We start from the raw sequence: 22,696 nt of genomic DNA on the forward strand, positions 1-22,696 counted from the left end.
AGCATTTATTTGCTGAAAATGAGAAATGGCTGAAATAAAAAAAGATTCAGAGCTTTTAGACCTCTAATAATGCAAAGAAAACAAGTTCATATTCATAACGTTTTAAGAGTGTTTTAAGCATCTTGGCATGTTCTCCTACACCAGTCTTACACACTGCTTTTGGATAACTTTATGTCGCTCCTGTGCAAAAATTCAAGTAGTATCGTTTGATTTGATGGCTTGTGATCCTCCATCTTCATCTTGATTATATTCCAGAGGTTTTCAATTTGGTAAAATCAAAGAAACTCATCATTTTAAGGGGCCCTTTGTGTTCTTTCAGAGCTATGTCTGTCTTTCTGTCTATCTGTCTACCTATCTATCTATCTATCTATCTATCTATCTATCTATCTATCTATCTATCTATCTATCTATCTATCTAAAAATACGGATTAGTTTAGATGTATTTTTGTTAATATTTTTAGACTTGTTGTGTTGTCTAATAAACAGACATATCAACAGGCACAAACCCTTTAAAAAATCAATGGTCTTCTGTGGCTTAACATTTGACGCTATGACTCAATAGTCAGAAAAATTAAATAAATGCTTCTCCAGCAATGCGATGCGCAAAAAAAGCATGTCCAGCTTATACAGCTCATCAACACTGTGCTGTTACTGAGCCTCAAATAAAGCCCCTCATTACAATCAGATTACAATGGAACCCTCACAGTAACCAGAAATCGTGCACCCAGAGCGAGCGAACCATTCCAGCATTCCAGCGTCCATTGAAGCGGGAATCAGCTGACCGCTCGCAATCACGTTTCAACAAGGCTACAATCACGTGTAGCAGAACATTTGGATTTGTGGCTGAATGCAAGAAAAATGAAAGAAACGACCCAGCTGGCATTTCAACGTTGATGTTATAGTTGAATCAACGTTGATGTTATGGTTGAATCAACGTTGGATTTGGTGTTCAATTTGAAAATTGAATCAACGTTGGTATAGCAAACCATAGCTCACTAAAATAAGAAAATCCTATGATGAACAGTGTTAGTAATTAACTTACATTACTGTAATAAATAAAGATGAGTATAAAGAATGTTACCCACCACTACCAATCTGATAAAAAAAAAAACAAGAATTGGTGCCTAATTAAAAAGCTGTTACTGCAAATGGAATAAATGGAATAAAACCACTTTTTCATTCCTCCATCCAACCGTTTTCTTTTTAATTGGTGATGACATGTAAAATGCTAATTGAAAAAGGAGAAGGTTTAGGACATTGTGTTGACACAATGTTAAAATTGTGACGTCTGCACAAGCATTTAACATTAAATGTTGAAACAACAACATACATTACTTCCACCATATTTCAACCACATTTCAACGTTGAAGGTCAGTTGTGTGGACTACATTAAAACTGCATTAGTGAAGCGTGTGTGTGTGTGCGCGTGTGAACTTACTTGCTCCGACCAAAAAAATGTCAGTGCCGAGGAGCAACAGTGCGGCGGAGTTAAACAGAAGGAGGAGGCGAGCCATGTCTTGCTTGATACGCGTTGAATGAAAGAAAGTCACTCAACTTCTCCAGAGGTCATTCTTCCTCATGGGCACTTTCTGAGCTTCATACGGCTCCTCCTCAGGTGTGTCGACCGGACTGCTGCTTCATATGTGGGAATTCAATCAGGTCTTTCAGTCTCCAGGTGAAAATCTTCCAGGGCTGGATTCAGTCCGGCTGTAAGCCTCGCAGTCGCTGCAGGTTGTTCCCCCACCACATATCAGGGAGAACAGCAGTGTCAGACTGACACTATCTCAGCTCTTTAGCTCTTCTCCTCATGGAGCTGAGATGGTGTATCCGTACAGACCGGTGATGATGATGATGATGTTAACTCCTCAGCAGCGCTGCTCGTTCTCTCTCTCCTCAGCACCGCGGTCAGCTCCACGGTGGGCTGAGCTTCTTTAATGCGAGTCTGGGGCGAAGCGTGCTTTAAGGACGTCACCTATTCGCCGTCCTGCAGCTCCTCCACTTTGCATATAAACCCAAAACCGGAGCCGATTCAAATTCGCATTCAATCACGCTCCCGTTCCCGTTGAATGCTGCCCAGCGTCACTGCCCGCTGCTGTCACTCGATCCTGACGCGACCAATTGCTTCAAACCCACAGACAGAAACACGTTTTGTCTCAATACAGCCTATCAAACCAGTTCAAGGTGAAAGACTGTAACGATTTCATCTGACTTCACCTTCAAAACCCACAAAAAAACTCAACGCAAAGTTTTCGACATACCAACATTTACTGAAATAACAAAAAAAAATCAAGCCATTTAACTCGTTTTTCATTTATTTTTTAAAGAAAAAAAAAGATGTGGATGATGTAACACATCTTAATCATGTGCAACCTGTGACAGGTCTGAATAGTATTACATTAAAAGCACACTGCAGTAAACATGGCCTAAATCATGATGAAATACCATAGCATCCATTTCCCCCCAAAACCTTCACAACATTTTGTAGACTTTTGTAGATTCTTCCTGCCATGAAGGGAGTGTAAATATGTAAATATGTTTAAAGTTAAAAAAAAAACTTTTAACAGGTCGTTCTGATGATGGACACGAATGTCATGACAACACTAGGCTTTAATATAAAAATTACTTTTTAAATGATGATTTAGTATATTAAGGGAAAAAAACTACATAAACCAATCTAGCTCTTTGTAAAACATATCATTAACTGATAGTTGAGGATCCTTGGACTTCAAGTGTTTAAATATACTTCGTAACTTGGCAGTACAACTCTACAAATAATCTAAAATGGTTTGGATGATAAGGAACAACCCAATAGCTTTCAAGACATAGGCACGCCATGAATTTGCATGCCATGAATGCCTGCTGAAACCACCAGTGTCACTGTTTACAATCACCCTAGTTTAACAAAACTAGATGCAAGATTAAAAATTAAAGATTAAAAAACTAGATTAAAATTCCCAGCTCCAAAAATAACAACTTTTATGTTAAATTCAGTTTGCAACAGACTACACAAGTAAAGAAAATGTTTATCGTCAGATGGAGCAAATATGAATAGATGTTTGGAGGACTGACGGTAAAATATCACTTAATTACAAGAACACTGTACCAATTGTTAAGCATCACCTTACTGTTTAATGGGATGTTCTGGGGTGTGTTTTCTTTTGCTGCCAGTAGAGCATGGACTTTGCATGAAGTGCATGAAATAACAAAGGAAAACCACTTTAGGGTTCTTCAACATAAATAACTAATTAGTAAGATGCTTGTAATTTTGATAAAACTGGGCGCACCATGTGGCCTCAGTTGCTCGGTCCTGCCGCTTTGCGCTCTATAACATCCGAAAAATTAGACCGTTCTTGACGCAACAGGCCACCCAACTCCTGGTGCAAGCGGTCGTCATCTCACGCCTCGACTACTGCAATGCCCTGCTAACTGGCCTCCCGGCCTGTGTAGTAAAACCACTCCAGATGATCCAGAACGCAGCAGCACGTCTGGTCTTCAACCAGCCAACGGGCACCAGCAAACGGGCACATGTCACCCCGCTGCTCATTGAGCTCCATTGGCTACCAGTTGATGCTCGCATCAAATTCAAAGCTCTTACAATCGCCTACAAGGTGATGACAGTACAGGCTCCTTCCTACCTGCACTCGCTCCTGAAGGCTTACGCTACCTCCCGGCCGCTGCGCTCCTCCAATGAACGTCGCCTCGCTTTACCAAACATTCACACAAAGCAATCCAGACTGTTCTCATACAGAGTTCCCCAATGGTGGAACAAACTACCTTCCACTACCAGATCAGGAGAATCTCTCGCTATCTTTAAGAAACTCCTGAAGACAGAGCTCTTCAAAGAGCACTTACTCTCCTAACACCTCTAACACACTAACTACTTCTAACCCCATTTCCTTCTTCCTCTCCTTCACTCCTCTATCCTATTATTCCCCTTTGACCTCCTTTTATCCCTATCCAAAGATGTTTTACCTTTAAACTTATTTTACATTGTACTTGACTATTGTAAGTCGCTTTGGACAAAAGCATCTGCCAAATGTAATGTAATGTAATGTAATGTAACTACAAGCACAGTGATCTCAAACACACCACAAAGGTGGTTATATAATTAATACAGCAAACTATTAAACTTTTGGGTCTTACTAATGTCCTTCACAACCACCATGCTTCACTGTAGAGATGGTATTGGACAGGTGATGAGCAGTACCTGGCTTCCTCCAGACATGATGCTTATAACTGTACTGAGTTCTGAGTGCAGAATGATGGGAGAATACAACTTATATTTACTATTCCTCTATTTTTGTTCATTTTGAACAGTATTCAAAACCCAAAAAAGCACTTTGCGAATAATGAGTAGTTATTACACAAATATACTGGAATATTTTGGAAACTCAGCCCGACCACTTTTTTATATTTGGAACAGAACAGACACTTGAACTATCTGAAAATACAGATAAAACCCTCAAAACTAAACATGGTGTTGGATGTTTCAGTGTTTTGTGTTTATACCTTTACCATTATTACAGCTTACATTATTTTCAGGAGATTGATTTCACTTCTCCAAAGGTTTATTTTGCCATAACTCCACAATCCAATCTTAGAGGTTTCAAGTAATACCTGTAGCACATTCAGTGGTGTTGAGGTCAGTCACTCTGTGGTCAATCAGCATTAAGTCATCTTTTCACAGTGAAAAGATTGAATGAAACATCTGTGGAGAGGGGCCCATTTTCTCTGGTTTCTGGCTTCTGACCTTTTTATGACTACATATTCAGATTCACTATGCTTCTGCAAATGTTACCTCAATAATCACATGAAAGCATATATATTGTACATCGTCTCTGGTTACATAAGCATTTATACAGTACATGCATAGAAGAAACGGTCAGACTGGTTCAAGCTGATTTATATTCAGTGTCTCATATAAGCACTCAGGAAAGGATAGGAAATGATGAAATACAGCTTGAAAGCAGGACAGAGGGCAAGGGTTTAGTGTAAATCATAACCAATCTTTTGAATAGCAAGCTTTTTTATTTACTACATCCTGTGCAGTTTCGTCTCAATATTGCAGCAACCTCTGTTAATCCACCGTACTGCCATCTGAGGCTTTATACTCTGAAACCCATTGTGAAAGAGGGCTCACTGTGAAGCATGCTGTTTTAAAAGGAATTTTTTGGCAAGGATAACTGAATCATCAATCACATGGATCCTGGTTACATGGCACAGTCCATGCTGACAGAAGGGAACTAGGCACAGGTGGCCACGTGTTGAATATTGTAAAAAGAGTATATGATAAAGTTTAATCAAATACTGTACACAGCCTATTATCTAATTGGGCACATTTTAGATTACACCACTTCATTACACCTGCACACTTTGCACCCACTGCTCCTGGGAATCTTTAATTATTTTTAAGTTGTTATTACTCTATATGCACAAGAGAAATTGATATAGAAACGCTACATTGCCTGGAGCTCTTTTAAACACCTCAAAAGAGTTTTTCACACTCACACATGCAGTATGGAGCATTTTACCAGAAGCATTTAAATATGTTGTGTGGGCAAATCTAGGAGTCTTTTATTTTGTAGTTGTCACAGTTCGATAAGCATTTTATTATCCAGACATAATGCTCAAATATAAGGCGAACATGGTGAGAAAAAAACGTCAGATTTTCATTAGTCCTACACTGTTAGCAGTGCTTATGGTAGCAGCCTGTCTAATAATGTTTAGTGAGGGCTAGTTTATAGCACCATTATTTTTTGCTGAGAAAGTCAGAGCTGCCGTAAGGCAAAGTGTAGTATTTCAGAGCCATTTATATTCATTTGAGCTCATATAAAAAGACAGATAATTAAGAAAAATATATCATACCCTACAAAGCGTTAATTAAAGTAAATGATGCAAAACATTAGTGTACACACACTGGCTGTAATTGCAAAGAGTGTTATACACTTTAATGGTCTCTTGCCACGTCCTGGGCCTGTTCTGTTTCTGTCCTCCTTTCTGTGCTCATGTCCACAAGTTCCTGTGTGATCCTCCTGTCTCCACCCTCAGTGTTAACACCTCATCTCATTTGTAGCTCCACCCAGTCGTTACCTGTCATCAGCTGTTTCCTGTTGTCTGTCTGTATTTATAGACCGTGTGTTTCCAGTTCCAGTGATGGTGCTTCAACCTCTGCTAAGGTTGCATGTGTTTTTCTATGTACTCTGTGTGCCTTGGTTCTTTGTTTGTTTATTTTTGTATTTAGTTATTTTTTTATTATTATAAATACCTCACATTTGCGTCCGCTCTCCACGTCCTTTCCTTTCTACTGCTTCACAAGCCTGACATCTCTTTTGCCAATCTGGACTTTGAATAGAGCTTAAGAGGAGGATTTAATATGACATAATCGTATTGCTATTTTTAAAGAAATTCATTCATTTTTATCCATATTATTCAATTATACTATCAAATATTACATATCTAGATTGTCTTCATAGCGGAAAGCAAAGCCTTTAATACTGGCATACATACAGTACCAGTGAAAAGTTTGGACAGCTTTGTTTCACTCAATGTTTTCTTTATTTAAGTTATTATCTAAATTGTAGATTAATATTAAAGACGTGAAAACAGTTAAGGGACACATATAAAATAATATAGTAAACAAAAACTGTTTGGTCTTGACATGGGTGATTCGGATTTGAGATGGATGAAGGAAAAGCAGTAACTGTATATCAGCACCTCCAGGAACTCCTTCAAGATGCTGAGAAAACTATTCCAGGTGACACTCCCTAATGAAGAAACTGAGATTAAAATACCAAGAGTTTGCAGATCTGTCCTCAAAGATAAATGTGGTACTTAAAAGAATCTAAAGTGTAAAACATATTCTGTTTTTTAGCACTTTTTACTGTCTTAAATATTACATTTACAATGTAAAAAAATCATAAAAAGAAAGAAAACACATTGAATAAAAAGAGGTGTGTCTGACTGTACTGTTTAAATTCCACTAATATTCCAGTCCATATCTTTTTTCACAGATTTGAATTAACAAATCCTTTTTCGATACAGAAACTTTTCCCAAAATGGCCAGTGGGTCCTTTGGGAAGGCAGTTGACATTTCTGGGTAGAAATTGCCCACCTTGTACACCATAACACTTAGCCCCCACCCCTGCTATGCCCTAATTCACAGACTTCTCTTTAATCAATCATAAACACAATAATTATATAGAGAACCAATAGTTATTCTAAGAAATGCATAACTTCAAATAATGTCTCTGGCACCTTTGAAATTGCTAATCCTTTGCCTCTGAAGATCTTGATTAGCTGTAGGATTAGGTGATAGATTTTACTTTTATGTACACACTGAAGCGCAGTACATGTAGCCTTGTTTATTTTTTGGGAAATATTGAAATAACAAGCACGTACAGCTATTGACTTTACTCCCAACAAGCTCCTCAACGATTCCAATTATTTCACAGTAATAGCAAGAAAGCAACTGTGGTCAATTGCACGATGAGAGAAGACAGCTCTCAAGGTCAATGAAACATGAATATTTATGCAGCGAATATTATTCCCATAGATTGATTTTGGGCTCACTAACTACTGGCAGTGCTTTGGCAGTAATGAGGAGTGCCTTTTAACTTGACAGGCTGTCAGTAGAGGTCAGGACCAGGTCCTGAAACCTTCAGACCAGACACAAATGGAAAGGACGTTGGGGAAATGAGAACTGCACCACTTTAACGTCATGGCTTCATTCTCGATATGGTCTTATGTAACATACCAGCTGACACAGCAGCCATTCTTCAGGTGATTGTGCCAAAAATCTATAATTCACACATGACAAGGCAGAACATTTTCTGTGAATATCCACAGAGAATAGTAGCAGGCGGAATCCAGCCCCAAGTCCCTTCTGCAGTGTTGCAGAGCTTTTGTCTCCCTCAGAAGATACAGAAGAGTATTAAGCACCATGACTATGTAACATAGCCCTTGTAACAGCCCTACAGCATCAGCGTACTGCATGTCATATGGAAGCCTTGTGAGGCTAAGAGCTTTCCAGAGGCAATTTTGTATCAGTCTTTTGGTTTTCAATATATTAACAACTTAAAGACAGATTATGGAGAATAAGGTTTTTGTTGTCATGTCACAGAGTACAGGTGTACATGTGAGTGAAATTTGACATGTGAGAGTGCAGATTCCCACCAATGTGCAGAGAATAATATTTACAGGAAGAATAATAAAATGAAATATAGTATCAAAAAAGATATACAGTACTGTGATATACACAGTACACTCATTAACAATGCACATAACTTACACTATACACAAATATTGCACAAAAATATGTTAAGTAAGACTGAATAAGTAAATATATGATGCTATGTAGATATGCAGATATCTAGAGTGTGTGTGGAAGTAAGGAAAGTCCAGTAGGTGACAGAATAACTAGTAACGAGTAAGTAAGGAATGAGTTGAGTGGGAAAGTACAAGGGGCAGAATGCTGTATAATATGTTAGTCTGATAGATGATAGATGCATTGTAAAGTAAAGTGCAGGGTGCAGAGTTTGTATGGGTATCAGTGGGGTGGGTTGGGCAGCCTGGCAGCCTGGGGGAAGAAGCTGTCTCGGAACCGGCTAATTCTGGTCTTCAAGCTTCTAAGCCTCCTTCCATCGGCAGCTGTGAGAACAGGGAGTGGCTTGGATGAGAGGGGTCCTTCATGATCCTTCTGGATTTCCTCAGGCAGCGGTTGGTGTAGAAGTAAAGAATTAACGTAAAAACAGACAGAAACCATTCAATATGCATCTGCAGTTCATATTTTAAAACAAGGGATATAAAAAAGTTGTTTAGATTAGCTTCAGATCCAATAAACAAGGACACATATTCTGCACATCTTTATGAACAGCATCATGTCCACATGAACAGATCCACACCTATAGGATTAGCATGAACTTAAACTCAAGAGAAGGTGGGTCATGCAGCAAGACAATGACCCTAAGCACACAAGTCTTTCTTCCACAAAATAAAGTTAATGTTTTGAAATGTCATGGAAGGATCTGAAACGAGCAGTTAATGTGGGGAAACTGAACAACATCCCAGAGTTAAAGCTGTTCTGTGTAGAGGAATGGGCTAAAATTCCTCCAAGCCGGGGTGCAGGACTGATCAAGAGTTATCAGAAGCACTTAGATACCAGATACTGAACGGAAAGTTTCACATACATTTGCAAATCACAAATATGTAATAGTGGATCATTTTCCTCAATAACTAAATGATCAAATATAATATTTTGTATAATTTGTTTAACTGGGGTCTCTTTATCTTCTTTTAGGACTTCAATGAAAATCTGATGAAGTTTTAGGTCATATTTATTCAGAAATATAGAACATTCTGAAGGGTTCACAAACTTTCAAGCACCATTGTGTATATTTATATGCATAAACCATATTTATTGAAAACAGTGTTCTAGGCAAGTCCTACAGTGTCATTTTTTACTCAGGATTAAGTGTCACACAATGCCACTTAAACATTGAGACATGACTGAACACAAGTGCACTTTAACCCTTGTGCAATCTTAACATTCTGTTTACTCCTCTTGTCCTAAAGGGTCAAAAATGACCCGCCCTACCAAAGCCCCAAAATAAAGCAGGCTAATTGAATTTTGAATCCTCCAAATTTTTTTCTCCAGGATGATTTTTTGGATGGCTGGTGTGATGAACAGAAGAAAGGTGGATGGGATGAAATGTGCTGGACATGGGCAGCTGAATACACTGTTGGCCCTGGAGTCATTCTTATGACGTTTGATGCTGTGTGTATTAGAAAGAGTCTGTGTGTGTGTATTAGAGAGAGTTTGTGTGTGTGGCCTTTATACTTTTTTTCTGGTGTTTAAATGTTTTTATAATTCATGGGTCACAAATGAACCATAAGACAATCTTTGTACACTACTGGTGTACAGCCCACATGAAAACGTAAACAAAAACAAAATATCACTCTTTCTACTGATGGGGTGCCTTTAGGAAAGTCATAAAATTTGGAAAAAAGTTGGAAAAAGATGGTTTAAGGTATTTTTTCTTCAGCTAAACATGGTAGCTGGGCAGGGATTCCAATGCAAATTCATAAAAGTGATGGTTAACCAGGCCTCTTTAAAGTGTATGGAGCGTTGGGGATATTATCCATTGTTCCTAAAGTTTGAGTGTGTTTATAATAAGGCAATAACGCTGCAGATTCATAAATTCTTGGCAGTGAACTGTTATCTGATAAAATTCTGCATTATTGCTTCATGCCCTAAAAGGTTCAATAAAAATGTCAGTCAGCCAGTAAATTACCAGACAGGCGAGCTTCCCTTGGACTCTCTAAGCTGCGGACAAAACTGGCATCAGGTCAGGAGTATTATGGCTTCACTTAAGAAAACTCAATTAGCGAATCTTTATAAAAACAAGAGCAACATTATGCAGTATAAATCTGTACACTTGGGGAGATATAATGAATTCCTTTCTACTCAACCACCTTTTTTTTTCATTCCCATTTGGCATTCATCTCCAGTTCTCCATGGTGACAGCAGCCCAGAGGGTGGGGGTGGTAGCGGTGGCGGGAGGGGGCGGCAGAGAAACCCCTTCCAGGAACAGAATGATTGTGAAAGGAATATTTTGGTCTTTAGTCTGGGGAGCACAACTGAACGAAGTGTTGAGACTTTGCCTCAAGGACAAAGCTATCATGCAAAAAGAATCTTTAAGCGAGCTGGAAACAGCCTAGTGTCTCCTTATACTCTTCCTATGGGAGCCTGTGATTTAATTAGTCATGAATCAATTTGAACAAGGTGATGATAAAAGCAGTATTGTTTGCAGTAATGGGTTTCAGGAGTGCTTTCACTTACAGAGATGAGATGAGCCATAAACACTGTCTGTTCACTGGCATGGCTTGAATGTTTGACTCTTCATTCAGCTCTGATTCACTGAAGGCAGTTTCTCTGAATAAACTCTGAGTTCTGTTGAGCTCAGTGGTAAAAGACTGCAGATGAGTGACCCTGGCAAGCACTGAAATTGAACACAGTCGGGAGTTTCTGTTCATCTAGTGTGAATATTATTATACTGTGGCTCAGCTGGTGGAAAATTCTCATCTCATATAGATAGAGAGTTTTGTGTAGAGAGTAAAGTTGTTTGCTGTAGAATATTAAAAAAGCATTACTCTAAATCGTTTTAGGCTAATGACATTCTGTAGCATTTCTATAGGTCTATTAAGACCACAGGTGATCTGGTATTGTGCCAAATTGCAAGACATGCCATCAACAAATCTACAAACAAATCGCAAAATCTGGCATAGATTGTCAGAGGACACCATTAGGAACCTCTACAACCTCATGAAAACTAGCAGCTTGTGTTACACATGCATTACACAATGCTTCGATATGTGTAGCTCAATAAATATTGCCTATATCAGCCTAAATGTATAATAATTATTTGTTTCTGGTAAACATTTTCTTCCTTCTGAACAGTACAAAATTAATAGACATGCTAACAGCACATCTACTGCAAAATCTGGGATAGACTACTTCGATCTTTAGTACTCTCTACTCTCTACTCCCTACTACCTCTTCTTTAGTAAATTATACTGTATATCTGGTTGGGGACACTTTGCAGGTGCACCATTATAGACTTTAGGTCACTGTTTAGTGTGTGTCCTTTTATCTAACTACAGCACACTGGAAAATCTGATAAGTTGATTTTACTTATTAGAATTTGGAATTGCCTTGCAAAAGTTAAATAGAAATAGCTGTTATTTTCAAAATATGTTTACTTAAAATATCTTCTTTTTACTGCTATATAACATAGTAACTATAAATTGCAATTTTTAAGTGTTGGAAACTACCACTGTTAATATAACCAAAGATAATATAACTATTGGTTCCTGGCATCATTTATTTGCATAAAAGGTGTGTACCCCCTACCACTATATTACTATCAGTGTGTGGTCTTTACCACAACAGCTTCTACTCATCTAAGCATTGCAAATGGTAACATGCACTTATGGCTTACAATACAGTGGCCAGACAGTCAACCATTACATAATATGTAGTGCCGTAAAAAAGTATTTGTTTTTGCTTTTTTATTATACTTAAATTTTTTCAGATTAGTAAACAAATTTTTATTTTATAAAAATACGATATCCTGAGAAAATATAAAATGCATTTAATATATAAATGTTTTTTTTTATTTATTAAGGGGGAAAAAAGCTAATCCAAACCAACCTGGCCCAATGTGAAAAAGAAATTGTCCCCATAAAATTATTTGTAGATTTAATTTTTTTAATAAGTGGAGTTAAATTTTACTAGTTACAACCAGGCCTGATTACTCAGACCTGTGGAATCAAGAAATCTCTTAAATAGAACCTGACAACATGAAGCAGATGAAAGATCTCAAAAATAAACACATTATGCCCCAATCTGAAGAATTTCAAAAACAGATGAGAAAGTCATTGATCATCTATCAGTCTGGAAAATGTTACACAGTCATTTCTAAACGAAAGAGCAAGTGATAAACAAGCTGAAAAAGCTTAAAAATGGAGTGGAGCTGGGCATGGAAGTGTACCGTATTTTATGATGTGCTGGACAGCGTGCTGGGCAGTAGATCAGCTAACCAGATGACTGGTGGAAACGTGGGCCTGTTCGTGAAAAACACTGCGGTTCTTTTAAGTCTGAACGGAACTGGATCAAGAACCAGAGTTCTTTTGGTGGAAAACTGCTAAATGAGAGCTATTATTCACTAATGGAGACAACACTGAAAACTGGTGAACCTTCCCAGGAGGTTCGCCCTACCAAAATTACTCCAAAATTCCTAGGAGTTTTAAAAAATATAATTTCAGAAATAGAATATCATACTAAAAGTCAAACATGATGTTTACCTGTCTTGGCCTAAAACAATCATTTGTTTTATACATGAATTTATTCATCTTTCAAATTATACATTATGGTATTTACACATTAAAAATAATAAAAAAGTATATGAATATTGGCTATCCCAAGGGTGGCATTACAACCAACCCCCTTCCTGGCACCACCCATGAACTGAATACACATAGGAAGGTAGCAGTGGTAGGGGAAAGACTGCACACTGACTGTTACTTAGTGGTGGAGGCCACTCCCATTATGCAAATAAATGATGTGAAGAACCAGTAGGGAAGATACATGTGATAATGTGATGCTACAATTTTTTAAAATATACTTTACTGAGCTACAAGTTACAAAGTGTGACATATCATTTCACAAGTTTAATAACTTACCAAAAAAACTCAGAGCTGCTACTCTGTACACTAAAGAACTTTTTGCTAGTATTGACCCACGCCCTTGACTGGGCAGAGAACAATAAAAGAGGGGGAGCGAACTCAGGGTATTGGGGTGGAGTTCGGGGCAGCTTCGCTGTAAAGCGTAAAGCCGAAGCCCCCCCGTCATGAAGAGAAACATGAGAAAAAATTAAATAAAATTAAAGAAGGAGGAAGATGGGGAGGAGGTGGGTGTGAGGTTGTTCAACGAGCAGGTAGAGAGGAAGTGACAGTTTAAATAGGGAAGGAAGTGGGAGGAGTGAGGGTGTGGATCAACTCCCAAAACTTAGTTATGGATACATAACTCCACTTTGCTAGTATTGACCCACACCCTTGACTGGGCAGAGAAGAAGAAAAGAGGGGGAGCGAACTCAGGGTATTGGGGTGGAGTTCGGGGCAGCTTCACTTTCCCGAACTGTCGACCACTGCAAGGATTTAAGAAGAGGTCTGACTGTGAAAGGCTTGGGAACTCCAGCGTCTGAGTGTTGGAAGTGCGACCTTGTAGTCTTTGAGAAAGCCAGTGGATAAGCTGATGGAGGAAAGCAGTGTGGAGGTCAAAGGAAAGAAAGGTAGGGAATTAATTCAAGTGTTTGAAGGTGCTGCCAGCCTATTCAAGTATGGGAGTGTGCTGGAATAACAGCATAGAGGGTGAGGTCCTAGGAGTCAGAAAGCAGTTGAAGTGGAAAGATGGTGTTGAACGACTTTGTGGAAAGATGCACATGGTGTACATGTAGTTTAAAAGCCCCAAAAAGCAGCCACTGACGCACATCACGTAGCAGGAGGGGAGGGGGGGAGGGGGGGGTGGAGTGGGAAGACAGGGGGCGATGGAGTGGGAAGATGGAGTGGGAAGACAGGGGGCGATGGAGTAGGAAGATGGAGTGGGAAGACAGGGGGCGATGGAGTAGGAAGATGGAGTGGGAAGATGGAGTTCAATGGAGTGGGAAGACAGGGGGCGATGGAGTAGGAAGATGGAGTGGGAAGATGGAGTTCGATGGAGTGGGAAGACAGGGGGCAATGGAGTGGGAAGATGGAGTGGGAAGATGGAGTTCGATGGAGTGGGAAGACAGCGGGCGATGGAGTAGGAAGATGGAGTGGGAAGATGGAGTTCGATGGAGTGGGAAGACAGGGGGCGATGGAGTAGGAAGATGGAGTGGGAAGATGGAGTTCGATGGAGTGGGAAGACAGGGGGCGATGGAGTAGGAAGATGGAGTGGGAAGATGGAGTTCGATGGAGTGGGAAGATGGAGTTCGATGGAGTGGGAAGACAGGGGGCAACGGAGTGGGAAGATGGAGTGGGAAGACAGGGGCGATGGACTGCAGGAAGGCGGAGTCACGGCCCGCCAGCGGGCCGGGCGGAAGAACGCAGGTTAGAAGGGAAAACAGGGGGAAAAAAAACGGCCGCGGGAGCGGCGTGGGCGCTGGTAGCGGCGTGGGCGCCGGGAGCGGCAGCGGCAACGACGAAGGTGCCGGGAGCGGCAGCGGCAGCAGGAACGGCGAGGGTGCCGGGAGCGGCAGAGGTGAGAGAGAGAGAAAGAAGACCGGAGGGAACCTTCCGGTAGCGGCCAGACCGGGCTGAGGAGCCTGGGCGGGCCGAGGAGCCAGGAGAGCAGACACCAGCCGCGGCGGTTGGGGAAAGACGCATCGTAATCAAGGAAGGCAGCCGGCAGCAGTGGCGATGGAGGAGTAGGTGTGGACGAGAACAGCTGGTCGTGCGAGGTTGGACTCCAGCCGCAGAAGACATAGAGGAGTACCATCGTGGTGCAGGTAAGGAGCGGGAGTCAACGCCGCAGGCAAGGCTTGATCAATCGCGGGGTCGTTCAACTGCGAGGTTGTTCAACGAGCAGGTACAGAGGAAGTGACGGTTTAAATAGGGAAGGAAGTGGGAGCAGTGAGGGCGTGGATCAACTCCCAAAACTTAGTTATGGATACATAACTCCACGAAATTAACTTGTTATTTAAATATCTTTAGGTACCATTTTTTTCGCACTATAAGGCACACTTAAAATCCTTTATTTTTCCCCCAAATTTTTCCCAATCCGGTGCACCTTATGTATGAATTCTACCAGTCAGGTTGTAAGGAGCAGTAAGGCTACTCTGCTGAAGATACAGCTTTATACAGGAGTTTCAGTTTAGATCTCCAGCACCCAGACTGGAGCAGCATTAGCATTAGCTGCTACTCATGCGTAGCATTAGCTCTTACCGTTTAGAAGCGAGTATATCAGATTGTAGCCTGTGTGTTCACAAGCTATGTGGACCTAACAAAGGCAAGCACTATCTGTTAGCCACTAATGCTAATGCTGCTACACCCAGCCTTACTGGAAATCTGAAAATCTAAGTTTACAGTAAATAAACGCTTTACACACCCAAATAAACAGTTTTCAGGAAAGAAATCTGTGTAGATCAACATCCAGCGCTCATTTGACTTTGTTTTGTTTTTTTTAAATTACAGTTTTGTTTACTCCCACCACCACTACCATTAGGAAAATTAATAAAATAAATGCAGTCCACTAATATTATTTGAGAAAATAGTTATGTTACTCATTTACAATGCACCAGTGTTGCATTCAGCATAGTAACATCAATACTCCTGTATCTGAAAAAACAAACACTTCATAGATGTCACTGCTGTGCTGAGGTCCTTTGGTTTAAAAAAAAAAAATCCAGAGCGGTGTTGATTAATTGTGTATCAACAAAAAGGCAATTTTGTACCCGAAATACTGTAAAAGCTGCTTTACTGTAATAATAATTCTCAGTGTTATAATAATAACACCCATTAGAACCCATTAGGAATATGACATGTGGCAAAAAGATAAGTAGTTTTCAGATGCACAATATGAAGCAGAGACACAGAGATGAAATGAAAATAAATGGCTTCCAGCAACACTAATGCATACTCATTTAGCTGGGGAGCTTAGGGGTAGATATGGCTTCAACCGCAGGGGAAGGAGTACGGCTCATCTTTATGCTAAAAGCTGAGATATCTGTAAAATAGATGCAGGGTATGTGAGGGGATGATTATGCCCTGACCTTTCTCACCATGTCAAAGCACTCTCTCTAATGGCCAGTTAGTCAGACTTGCTCTGTGTGGGAATTTGCCAGTGACGTAGTTACTGCGGGAATGAGAAAGCATTAAATGTAGAAACTCATTAAAACATTCAAGTATCATCTGGAGCTTAGAACTTCAGTGTGATTAAAATCATATAGTATGTAAACCTTAAACATGCTGAATGATGACTTTTACCTGTAATACCTTGTAATCCTATTATAGGTCTAATGTAGTCTACTTTCTTTAAATTAGAAGCATTATAGCATGTTCATAAAGTGGAGGGCTCAGTGTGTTCTTTCAATGTCTCAAACCATAATTCAATATCTATGGGCTTATACTTTACTGCCCTCTGCTGGACATGTATGATGTTGAGGTTTAAACACTGAAGCAGCTGCAGTCACTTATCTATTCATCCATACTGTTTACTGCTTATTCCTAGGCAGGGTTGTCATGGGTTCAGTGCCTAAGCAGAATCACTGTGTGCAGAAATCAAGAAACAGTATTCGTTTTTACAGATGAAACAAGCACTCTATATCAAATATGTTCTATATGAAATCAAGCGTTCTATGTTAAACCCTTGACCACTGAAGTTATCGAAGTTAAGTAATACACTCTTAACAAAAAATAACACACTAAGAAGGAGTTGTTGGGATGGAATTAAACGTTATATGTGTGAATGTAATAATGATCACAACTTAAAATTATAGGTTTGTTAGGTAAAAAGGTTTACTTGACAGGAGCTTCTAGTACCCTGTTGGTTCTGAGTGGCATACTTGAATAAATTTGCCCCCTGATGTTGCAGCTGGACATACAGATCCTGCACACACATTTGCTTGACTGGCAATAAATCTGGAGATCAGGCAGGCATAGGAAGTATTGCAATCTTGCAGAGACCTACCTGGGAAACCCATGCAGTGTTTTATCACGTATTGTCTTGCTATAAAATGGCAATGGGAGTCAACACTTCAAAAATCTCTCATCAAGTAGCTTTTGAGAGCCTATATTGCAAGCAGCCAGTGTTGCAAAAGCCAGTGAAAATATAATAACTGGATTGTTACTGTAGGTTCATTGTAAAAACAAACATAAAGGTTAAGTAAACTCCCTGATTTTAGCTCCACCCTCAGCTCAAAATTTTAAAATGCTAAAAAAGGGACTAGTAGTTTGGGAGTGGCACTGGGTAATGTATGGGTTTATGGGTGGGACAGGAAGGAGAGCAGTGTGCCTCTGAAAGCAGTGAGATGCTTTTATTGATTGCTTCCTATTATCATCGATTGCTTGATTTGCGTATTGTGAGTGTCTATAATAGCAAGTTGCTTTGTTTTTCTTTTTTTTTCTTTTTTTATGCTGGCTGGGTTCATTTGGTCCCAATTGCATTACTGCACGCTTATATGACTGACGATAAGTCCAACACAAAGTGGTCATAAGTTGCTAAGCTAAATGAACAAGAAGTTATAGTGTTGCATCCACTACATAAAAAATTGATTAATGTAAAATGTGTGATTGACACAACCTATTTATTTTTTAGTTCATCATAAAGGATGGTTAGCAGTAACTTAAATTTGCATTTCATAGAACTTAAATTAGGCCAACTAAAAACATAAAGTAATTTTTTAAGTTGGTGAGACTTAATATTTGCCGTTTTATACATATGAAAAATTAATTGTCTCAACTAAACAATTGGCACAATTGGTGTTATTATTATTATATTTAATTATCATATTATTATAATAAACAGCTGCTGTATGGCTGCAGGACTTCCCCAACCCTGCAGTGCATGAGCAGCCCACTAGCTTGACTAGCATTACCCATGCCTGATGAAGAAATATAAGTACAGATTGTACTTAAAAGAGTACAAAGCTTGTCGCTGGGGCTGTACCTTATATATTGAAGTACAAAAAAGTACCTTTCAGTGAAAGTCCTTTTTTGTACCCATGGTTTTTGTGCCAGTAAAGATTATAAAGATTATAAACTTTATAATCAACTGAATATGTGTCAAGAACTTGATGATCCAAAATTGTCTGTTTTTTAAATAAAAAATGTATAATTAATATATATTGTTTATTAGTACAGTGATACAGAATACTGAATGTACCTTGGCCGAATAAATGGTACAATTTTGTACTTATTGCTGTTAGGAATGACTTTGTACTTCAGAGGGAACAAATCTGACCCTGTAAAGACCAGTATTGTACCTTTGAGGGTACAATAATGAAGAATGTACTCTTGAGTACAAAAAAAGTACTCATATCATACCTCTGTTTTTTAGAGTGTACCTCAGCTTACAAAAAAATGGTCACTGTGTTTTTTATACAATACCGCTCCTATTTTGTTGCTCTAAAGGAAGTTTTATGACTCTGTGCTCTTACAGTTCCGTAGCTCTTCTCCATCTACGCCCTTTAGAAAAGACCATGTAGTTCACTATATCAATATAGCTAACTTCAGCCACAGACATGTCATCTACCCACTTCGAGAGCGTGGAAGGGTGGGGCTCTGGTAAAACACAGTCACCACAAGTTTTTTAAACACCCGTACAACATAGTATTCTTGGCCATGTTTTTTTTAACGTCCACTCTTTGGCTTGCTCATAATGTAAACACTCTAACCAGAAACAAAAAAACGTCTTCAGCTACGAGTAATGGAAAAGGTTAAAGTTCAGAAAAATCCTGAATAGTTGTAGATGTTGTGCTATGAAAGTTTTGTCATCATTATCACACATTAAAACCCAGAATATGCATTCCGTTTCTCCAGTCATTTCAGATAAAAAAAAAATTGTGATTTGAGTTCCTATCACCGCATAAAAAAATAAAGTTGTTTCCATATCAGTGATGAAACTATGCAGAAGTTATGTTACTTAGCAACTTGTATAAATTAGTTCTTAAGTCCTGTGAGACAAATACATTATTTAGTTAGGAAAGTGTGAAAATAAAGTGTGACCCTACAATCAGGCCCTTGGGTTTTAATGGACAGAAAATTGAATAAATTCTGCATCCACAGGCTTTTCTATAAATGCTAAATAATGAATACTTCAGACAGTGTGGGAACAAATGCAAATGATGAACTTTTGGGGGAAAATACAGAAAATATTTATATGGATGCTTAAATCAAAGCTCTGGTCATTGTTTATATTTCAAAGTAGAGATTTCCTTTAATCACTATAATTGGGTGAGTTTTTAAAGATAAGCAATTTGTCAGCATTCATTAAAATCGTTTGCCTGGGGAATATACAGCATGTATCAGCTCAGTAATCATGGAGCTTCCACACAGAGTAAGCTTACCAACCAGGCTCTACCCCTCTATTCATCTTATCTGGGAGAAGATCAAGGAGTAAACACACACACACACACACACACACTTATCTCTGCCTTGTTTAATGTTACTTGAGTCAGGAAGTATTGCTGTGCAGAGCTGTGGCCTGAAACACTGGCAAAATTACATCAAATGACATGTTGAACAGTATGACAGTGGAACATACTCACAATTTTCAATCATTTCATTAGGGCTTATCCTAGCTGTTTGGAAAATTAATTCATATACTCATTGACGTACGAACCAATATCAGAAATAGGAAGACTGGTCCCCACAAAAATAATACCACAGAAAAAGCAGAAATTATTTTAAAATAACATTTTATATTTAAAGTTTGTTTAACATGCTGTGTTTGTTGTTAGCAACTGGCTCTGTTTGTTATGTGTTTTTTCACTTTGTTTAGGCTTGAGTTCCGATGCCTGTTCAGAAATGTCCTGCAGTCATTTAAAAACACAGAACCCAATGCTACTGAGTTAATGTTAAAAAGAGTGGAGAAAATGTAAGTATACAACAGAATTGACATGCCAATACATAAAATTAATAATAATAATAATAATAATATTAATAATAGCAATTATAATAACCAAATTTTATTTATTTTAAATATTAGGTGATAACTAATCAGTTTTTGTCATATGTATATAATTCACACATTCACACATAATTTTTTAAATGTAAATGTAATGTGAGGTAACATTGTTAGGTTGTAAAGTCACCATTGGTTGGATTTAACTAATAACAAAACAGAAGTCCAGAAAAAAAAATTGTAATTCCGCAAATGAAAGCCACTAGGGTAGCTTTGATTCATTTTAGCAAATGTGTTCCCCCCAATGTCAAACACGCTCCTACGCCTTTGCGAATACTTTTTCAAACACTGCTTCACAAAGGTTAAATATTTCCCACCACATGAAGGTTGAAAACTACATGAATAGGATGCTCACTGCTTGGTTTAAAAGTGTGACTGTCTGCACTGAGATTATTAAGTAGTTTTTTTGATGTATAAATAGTACATATGTGGAAAATGCCTAGTTCTTTAACAAGCTTATTTACAACCATGCTATTTTATCTCAGAAAGAATCACGCTGATTTATTGTATATGTAAGACTTGTAGGAAAATTAGCTTTTAATTCTAACTTTGTAGCTCCAAAATAGCTCAAAGAAGTCGCATGGTGTAAAATAGTTATAATGATGTAATACAAGCAGAAATATATGATGTGATACGAAGAGCCGTATGTGACTGGTAAAAAAAAATATTTCAGTACTATTTCACACTTTTTTGGTAGTCATCAGACGACATTAAACAGAGGGGGAATGGTAGCGTCACCTACCTTTAGCTTTTAGTCTAGCATGGATTCCACTTTGCAGCATATTGTGTCAAGTTTAAGTTACCCTGTTTAAGTTTCTGGTTTGCATTGTCACACTTATTCTCCTAACTAGAATCTAGTGACTTGACTAAGGGTTTTCTTAGTGGGGTGGGTGTATGTTCCTTTTGGGGGGGGGGGGGGGGTTTCTCTCCTGAAAACAGTTTATTTGGTTGTGTAAAGCTCCAGTACTAAGGCTGGAGCATTAGCATTAGCAGCAAACCGCTAGCGGTTAGTGGCTAATGCCACCTGACAGCATTACACTGAGGAACCCTGAGTGTTCCACTAAGCCAGGGCGATATTACCTAGCGGTTCGTCCCACGTAGCCTGTTTTACCACGGTAAATGTTCAGACTACAGTCCGGGACACTCATCTTTGAACAGCGAAAGAGCTAATTCTTAGCACGGTTAGTTGGTAATGCTAATTCTACTCCAGCAGTGCTAGCTAGGGTTAGCAGCAGGGTACAGGCAGATAATACTCACCTCTAAACAGTGAAATATCAGTATATGAATAATGCTAATGCTACTCCAGCCCCTGTGCTGGAAAACTAAACTGAAACTCCTTTATAAAGCTGGACTTCAGCAGAGTGGCTTTACTGCTCCTCACAACCTGACTGATAAAATTCATACATAAGGCACACTCAGATTTTTGAGAAAATTAAAAGATTTTAAGTATGCCTTATAGTACGAAAAATACAGTACATTGTGGGGCCCCATTTTTCTCTTTCACACACTCAAAATGTTGAATCTCATTAAGGATAGTACCCTCCTAAATTCTCAAATTCTATCATAAAAACAAGCACATTCTGTTAACCATACAGCAAATTCATTTTCTAAATGTTAAGTAAAGACATTCAAGTCTATTTGGAATTCCAGGGCGGGCAGCTTTTATCGGTAGAGAGCGAGTGTGTGCTCTCTCTCACTGGTATGAGAGGAATGCTTACTCATTGCTTCCTGTTTCAGCTGAGCAGGAAACCTCAGGACTGACTCTAGGGTGTTGGTATCATTTTCCCTCGCTTATCTGCAAACATTTAAAGCTCATGGGGAGCTTGGAGGGAAAGAGGACGGAGGGGTGCTTTAGGTGTGCCTTGAACACTAATTTGACATACACTTCTTCCTGCCCTCATGGCTTCCTTTCCAGAATGTAGCCGAGAACTCTTAAACAGAATGTCTATAGACTGAATAGTTCTTCATTTGCAGGATGCACTAGGAAATATTATAAAAAAAACTTTTATAAATCTCTTTCACAGACATTGTGTCTCATTTATCAGTATGTTTTTTTATCAGATTTTTTTACTGTGTTCTTGAGAGAAAGTTCTTTTATGTTGTTTATAAAAGGCCCGTTATCCATAAACTGATCAATTATGAAATGAGAAAACATTGTTGAATGTGTAGTTAGGTATGTAAGAAGATGGTTAACGTAGCCTATTGTTTTTAAAGATGCTTCCATGAAAATATTGGTAAGACTTTACTATGGGTACATTAATTAACAGTGCTTACGACAGAATTACTCAACTTATTATTAATTGAAAGTAGTGAAGACACTATTGGTCATAACAAACTTTTAACTAAAGTCTCAATTAATTATAATATAATTTACAGCATTTCTGAGCATTAAAATTTATCAATGTTTAGTAACTTGTGTCAATTAATAATTAGTTGAGTTCTTATATGGCATGTCAGCAAAGAATCCTTTCTGTTAGGTAG

At 38.7% G+C, this 22,696-nt stretch overlaps 1 protein-coding gene across 1 annotated transcript in view; it reads right to left on the minus strand.

Moving 5' to 3' along the window:
• fndc4a (fibronectin type III domain containing 4a) overlaps window positions 1-2,118 on the minus strand; it is a 65,003-nt gene extending 62,885 nt beyond the window's left edge. The window contains exon 1 of the mRNA XM_007256639.4: window positions 1,439-2,118. Coding sequence (XP_007256701.2) covers window positions 1,439-1,514 — 76 coding nt within the window. The 5' untranslated portion in view covers window positions 1,515-2,118. The remainder of the gene's footprint in view (window positions 1-1,438) is intronic.
• Window positions 2,119-22,696: the final 20,578 nt, after the last annotated feature.

The sequence above is a fragment of the Astyanax mexicanus genome, chromosome 1, assembly GCF_023375975.1.
Source record: "Astyanax mexicanus isolate ESR-SI-001 chromosome 1, AstMex3_surface, whole genome shotgun sequence".
NCBI classification, from domain to species: domain Eukaryota; kingdom Metazoa; phylum Chordata; class Actinopteri; order Characiformes; family Acestrorhamphidae; genus Astyanax; species Astyanax mexicanus.